At 39.7% G+C, this 7134-nt stretch overlaps 1 protein-coding gene across 1 annotated transcript; it reads right to left on the bottom strand.

Moving 5' to 3' along the window:
- Positions 1 to 4158: 4158 nt before the first annotated feature.
- On the bottom strand, positions 4159 to 5094 carry LOC139900791 (uncharacterized). Its single transcript, XM_071883543.1, has one exon. The coding sequence runs from the start codon at positions 5092 to 5094 to the stop codon at positions 4159 to 4161; it is 936 nt and encodes a 311-aa protein (XP_071739644.1).
- Between the last annotated feature and the right edge of the window lie 2040 nt (positions 5095 to 7134).

Genomic DNA, 7134 nt, shown 5'->3' with positions numbered 1-7134 from the left:
TAGCCTCGGTTGACCTCATATGAACCCTTACCTGACCTAGCCTCGGCGGGTTCCCAACCTGACCTAGCCTCTGTTGGTGTCAAACACAGTGTGCACATAAATCACATAACATCATGCATACAACGAACTAGCATGGAAATTCTAATAACAATAGCATGGTAATCATTACACTACAAGATAACAGAGTAAACACAAGTAGCATAGCCTGCTACTTAAACTCTATCCGTAGATAGACCCACTCACTGATTACCAGAAACTGAAGGTTCTCAGAGGTCTAATCTTTCTGAGCCTTCACCTTTTTGTTTATCACCTGTGAATCATCACATAATATCCCAAGTTAGTATTATATCTAAGTATTAATACACAACTTTACATTCAACATAAAATATTCACATAACAGACAAGGTTTTCGAGCAATATGGGGTTCTCGAGCAAATTCGAGTTTTTCGAGCGAATTCGAGTTTTTCTAGCAGTTTCGAGTTTTCGAGCATATTCGAGTTTTTCGAGCAGTTTCGAGTTTTTCGAGCATTAACATGTTTTCGAGCAATTCGAGTTTTTCGAGCAATAACATGTTTTCGAGCAGAAGGTTCTCGAGCACTCTTTTCGAGCGAGTTTCGAGCACTGTTTTCGAGCGAGTTTTTCGAGCACCTTCTTCTTCCCCATCAGCTTCGCTGATTTGGGTATTTTAAGCAAAAAAGGCTCGATTTCGAGGTTTATAGTCCAATTTCAAGCATAAAGAAACATACCAATCATACATAAACACTTTTCCTAACTATAAACATCAAAATCTAGCATTTACAATCAAGATTTGGGATTAATTCATCCCAAAATACTCACTTTATCATAAACTCAAGTTCTAACACACAATTCATCATTTTTAACAAGTTCTTACTCAATTCACAGCATAATTAGATCATAATAACTATATAGCAACTATTTCTAACATCAATTAAACATAAAAAACACAAACAATGAAGATTCAAGCTCAAATTTATCAAAAACCCATTTACACCCAAAACCCAATTTCTATAAATTAAAGCACGAATTCAAGCATGCTAACCTGGATAAATGCTTATAAGAATGATATGATTCAGTTCCTAAAGCCTCTTGATTCAATTTCTAGCTTAGATTCAATTAGGGTTTTGAGATGATGAAAGTTAGGTACGGGTCTTGTTCTTGCACAAATTGGGAAATGAATGGAAGTATCTAGATATTAGTTACTTAAGTGGGTTATAAACCCACACCCCATAACACACGGGTATTTATCAGTTATCTGATATTTTTCGTACTTAGTTTGACAACCCTACCAAAGTCCAAATTAAATAAACGAACCTGTTCTGTGACCCTTGTCACAAACTGGTCTTAACCAAATAATAAAATATCACTGAACATTAAATTGGAATAAAAGCATAATTAAACACACAATTATGCCTAAGGGTAATTAAGTAATCTTACTTCTAACCCCGGTTTCAGTCTGTTACAAATTCACCCCCCTTAAAGAGATTCCGTCCTCGAAATTTGGTCTTGGTCAAACAGATGAGGGTATCGGGTCTTCATCAACTCTTCTGTCTCCCACGTCAAGTTAGACCCTAAGCTGTGTTTCCATTCTATTAAAACCATTGGGATCTCTTTCTTTCTTAACTTAGTAACCTTTCTATCGACCACTCGAATTGGTTCCTCAACCAACTTGTTACTCAAATCAATTTTCAAATCTACTAGCGGTACGATCTGTGTCTCGTCATCGACCTTACACTTACGCAAATAACACACGTTGAAGGTATTATGAATACCAGCTAACTCTGGCGAAAGATCCAGCACCACTGTTTGATCATTCAGAATCTCACTAATAGGAAACGGCCCAATGTATCTTGGCGCAAGCTTACCACGTTTACCGAATCTGATAAACCCTTTCCACGGTGAAACTTTCAGATACACGTGATCACCCACACTAAAGGTTACTGGACGCGTACGTGGATCAACATACATTTTCTGTCTATCTCTGGCGGCTTTCAACTTTTCTCGCTCGATAGCAACTACTTCGGCAGTCATTTGAACTATTTCAGGACCAGCAAACTGTTTCTCCCCGGCTTCCAACCAACAAGTCGGAGTTCTGCAATGACGACCGTACAACATTTCATATGGCGGCATCCCTATACTCGAATGATAAGAGTTGTTATATGCAAATTCAATCAATGGTAGATGTGAATCCCATGACCCACCGTATTCTAGCACACATGCTCTTAACATATCTTCTAGAGTTTAAATTGTTCGTTCACTCTGACCATCTGTCTGAGGATGATAAGCTGTACTCAAATTTACACGTGTACCCAGATTATGTTGTAGACTGTTCCAGAAGTTCGATACAAATCTAGAATCCCTGTCTGACACAATCGATAATGGCACACCATGACGACTAACTATCTCTTTCACATATAAATCGGCAAGTTCACTTAATGACGCTGTCTCACGAGTAGCAAGAAAATGAGCACTCTTGGTCAAACGATCAACTATTACCCAAATCATGTCGTGTTTCCTCTGGGTTTTAGGTAATTTTGTCACAAAATCCATCGTAATATGCTCCCATTTCCACTCTGGAATCTGTAACTGACGCAACGAACCATACGGTTTTTGGTGTTCTGTCTTCACTTGTGTGCAAATATGACACTTTTCAACAAAACGAGCGATGTCTATTTTCATAGTCGGCCATAAATAAACTGATTTCAAATCATGATACATCTTATTACTGCCTGGATGTACTGTCAATCTGGATTTGTGAGCTTCAGTCATGATCAAATCCCTCAAGTCTCCAAGCATAGGCACCCAAACACGGTTATTTAAGGTCTTAAGTCCACGGGAATCATCAATTAAGTCAAATTTTCGTTTAGTCATAAGTTCAAATTTAATATGTTCATCCTCCAAAGCACAGGCTTGAACATTTCGTAATTGATTGATCAAATCTGAAGTTATACTCAAACGCAGAAATTTCACATTCTCATCAGACTTTTTACGACTTAGTACATCTGCTACGACATTTGCTTTGCCCGGATGGTACTTGATTTCACAATCGTAGTCTTTAATCAGCTCTTGCCACCTTCTTTGACGCATATTCAATTCATTCTGAGAGAAAATATACTGTAAGCTCTTGTGATCTGTACATATTACACAATGTGTCCCATACAAATAATGTCTCCATAGTTTCAGGGCAAACACTAGTGCAGCCATTTCTAAATCATGTACATGATAATTTCTTTCATGAACTTTCAACTGTCGCGAGGCGTAAGCAATCACCTTGTCTCTCTGCATCAAAACAAAACCTAACCCGGCGAAGGACACATCACAATAGACCACAAAGTCATCTAAACCTTCTGGTAATGCTAACACCGGAGCCTAACACAATAACTGTTTCAAAGTCTGGAAAGCTTTTTCTTGATCATCATCCCATCGAAAGGCTATGTCTTTTCGAGTCAACTTGGTTAACGGACCCGCTATTTTCGAGAAATCTTTTATGAACCTTTGGTAGTAACCAGTTAATCCCAGAAAACTCTTAATTTCTGTCGGATTTCTTGTTCCAATTCATAACCGCATGAATCTTTGATTGATCAACTTTTATACCCTCGGCACAAATTACATGACCCAAAAATTGTACTTCTCTCAACCAGAATTCACACTTAGAAAATTTTGCAAATAATTGCTCTTGTTTCAAAAAATTCAACAACTGTCTTAAATGTTCAGCGTGTTCGGCCTCTGTCTTTGAATACACTGATATGTCATCTATAAACACAATCACAAATTTATCTAGAAATGGACGACACACTCTATTCATCAGATCCATGAAGACTGCTGGCGCGTTAGTTAACCCAAACGGCATGACCAAGAACTCATAATGACCATACCTAGTTCTAAAGGCTGTCTTCGGGATGTCAGATTCTGCAACTCTAACCTGATGATACCCAGATCGTAAATCTATCTTGGAGAAGTATGAAGCACCCTGCAACTGATCAAATAAATCATCTATTCTAGGCAGCGGGTACTTATTCTTTACTGTTTTCTTATTCAATTCCCGATAATCTATACACATACGCATGGTACCATCCTTCTTTTTAACAAATAATACCGGTGCACTCCAAGGAGAAGAACTCGGTCTAATAAACCCACGATCTAATAGCTCTGAATTTGTGACATCATCTCACGAATTTCTGACGGCGCTAAAGGATACGGGGCTTTGGCAACTGGAGTGGCTCCAGGCACCAATTCAATCTTATACTCTACTTCTCTTATCTGCGGTAACCCTGGTAACTCGTCTGGAAAAACTTCCGAAAACTCTGAAACTATCGGAATATCAGCTATTGCTTTCTTTTCTTTCTTACCATCTACTACATAAGCTAGGAACGATTCACACCCTTTGGATAAAGATTTCCTGGCTTTCATCATTGATATCAACGGAAAACTATACCCACCCCGTTCCCCTCGGGCTATAACACGGGTTCCATCAGCTAAACGAAAGGAAATCATTTTCCTATCACACTTAATACTAGCTCTAAGTGGACTCAGCCAATCCATCCCTAACACTATGTCAAAACTAGGAATGGGTAACACTAAACAAGTCATAGGAAATGACTTTCCTTCAATATCAATACTAACCCCAGTCACAAACGTTGTGACGGTTGTGATCTTTCCATCACCTACCTCTACTCTAATCGGTTCAGGCAACACAGTAACAGGTAAATTCAACTTAACACAAAAGTCTAACGACATAAAAGACTTATTTGCACCACAATCAAACAATACTCGCGCAGGTATTGAGTTGATTAAAAACATACCGGTAATCACTTCACCAGTAGTAGTGACTGCCTCAACTGTCATCTGGAAAGCCCTAGCTTCAGCTGTTGGAGGATTCTTTCTCTTTTGGCCACTCGAGGCAGTAGAACCTCTGACCGATGCAGAACGTATACCTGACCCTGCCCCTGCCCCGGAACTCACACTCTTTGTAGATGGACAATTTACTGCTCGATGCCCTGACAGATGACAGTTCCAACAAACATTGCTTGGAAACGAACACGCCTGAGATTCATGTCCAGTAACACCACACTTCATGCATCGCCTCGTGGCTTCTGAACACTAACCCCTATGTGACGACCTACATATCTTGCACCAGTCCCCTTTACCTGAACCAGGCCCAGTACTACTTTGTTGAGTCTTACCCTTCTGTCTAAACCCAAACGATTTCTTTGACTTACTACTAGACTGACTATTCACTTGACCACTTGGAGTCATCATACTTCCTGGAATTACACCTCTTGCCGCTTTCAAATCACTTTCCACCATATTGGCCATAACAAAGGCCTGAGACAAACTCGTTGCCATTCTCACTGATGTTCGATATTCTGGCAAAATCACATTTACAAAATGCTGGATCCTTGATGTTTCATCTGGAACCCACTGAGCTACAAACCTCAACTTATCCATAAATTGACCAATCACTTCATCAATTGTCATCTGGCGCGTCATTTTCATTTCTAAAAATTCAGTTTTCAATCGGTTGAGATCAAAAAAAGTACAATACTGCTCACAAACTTTTCCTTGGAACTGTTCCCAAGTAATCTGATTCACATATTCTTTCGGAATACTTGACACCAATGCATTCCACCAAACCATCGCCCTACCCTTCAGCAGTCTACAAGCATATATAACTCTCAACTCCGGCTCACATTGACATGCTTCCAACGCCCTTTCAACTTCCATTAACCAATTCAAGGTTTCTGTTGGGTCTGAACTTCCTGAATACTCAGGGGGTTTGCAATCCAAGAATTGCTTATACGTACATTTCTTATGGGGTTGAACATAAGGTTGTTGGATCATAGGTATCTGATACGGATTTATTAATATAGGGTTTTGATAAGGGAAAGCATTTTGCGGTGGCATGTTATATTGGTGGGGTATCTGGTTTTGCATCGGATATTGAAATTGAGTCTGATTCATATTGGGTATGGTTTGAGATTGGGCGGTTGGAAATCCTGGTGGTGTATCATCATTCCCAGAATTTCTTACTATTTCAAGCTCGGCAACCCTATCTTAAGCCTCTTTCAGCTTACTTTCTAATTCCTGAATATAACTCGTCTGATCGTCATCAGACTCGACACCCTCGTCAGGTGCCCTGTACGTTCCGGGGTTTGTCGGGCCGGTAGCGTTTGCATCTCTGTCTGCCATACCTGGGCTACAAAACAGCTCACACAAAAGCTTAATGGATAATTGGTTAGCTTAATACATTTAACAAACCAAGTATCCTACATTCACTTAATCCCTTCCACAGACATGTTTGACTTCACTCCAGTTTTGAGAACAAGATACACGCATGTATTTGCTGTCAAACCTATGCTCTGATACCAACTTGAGACGCCATCAAATTTTTTTTTTTTTTTTAAAACACAGCGGAAGACATATTATATTAAAACATAACCTTAGTTAAAGTATTACAAAAATCCACACTATATAATACTTATTTACAAACGACGTCCCTTAAAAACTTCTGGTGTATTAGTATAAAAAGACACATCAGAGTTTGCAGAGTCAAACACGTCTTCATCAGCAGCTCCCAACTAACTAGTAGTACCTAAACCTGCGGGGGAGGAATGTGGGGGATTAGCGCACCGCTAAGTGAATGGAATCTATCTAACAGAAAAAGCATAAGTACCATCATGCATAACTTATGATAATCTGCTAACGTCCAACTAGCATAAAAATAGCCACAACATCAATAATGACAGTATGAGGATCGGCGGCTTGTACGAGCACACGACTCCTAGCTGATCGGGCTTGAGTCTACCGATAATCCTTCCTATCGAGTCAACTGTATAACCATCCAGATGCAACACATGCATCCTTGCACGTTATACTGAACAAACCACAGGACTTGGATCCAACCTGACCTAGCCTCGGTTGACCACATATGAACCCTTACCTGACCTAGCCTCGGCGGGTTCCCAACCTGACCTAGCCTCGGTTGGTGTCAAACACAGTGTGCACATAAATCACATAACATCATGCATACAATGAACTAGCATGGCAATTCTAATAACAATAGCATGGTAATCATTACACTACAAGATAACAGAGTAAACACAAGTAGCATAGCCT

This window comes from Rutidosis leptorrhynchoides, chromosome 3, assembly GCF_046630445.1.
Source record: "Rutidosis leptorrhynchoides isolate AG116_Rl617_1_P2 chromosome 3, CSIRO_AGI_Rlap_v1, whole genome shotgun sequence".
NCBI classification, from domain to species: Eukaryota; Viridiplantae; Streptophyta; class Magnoliopsida; order Asterales; family Asteraceae; genus Rutidosis; species Rutidosis leptorrhynchoides.
The sequence above is the reverse complement of the archived record's forward strand: the minus strand, read 5'-3'. Positions and strand labels throughout refer to the sequence as shown.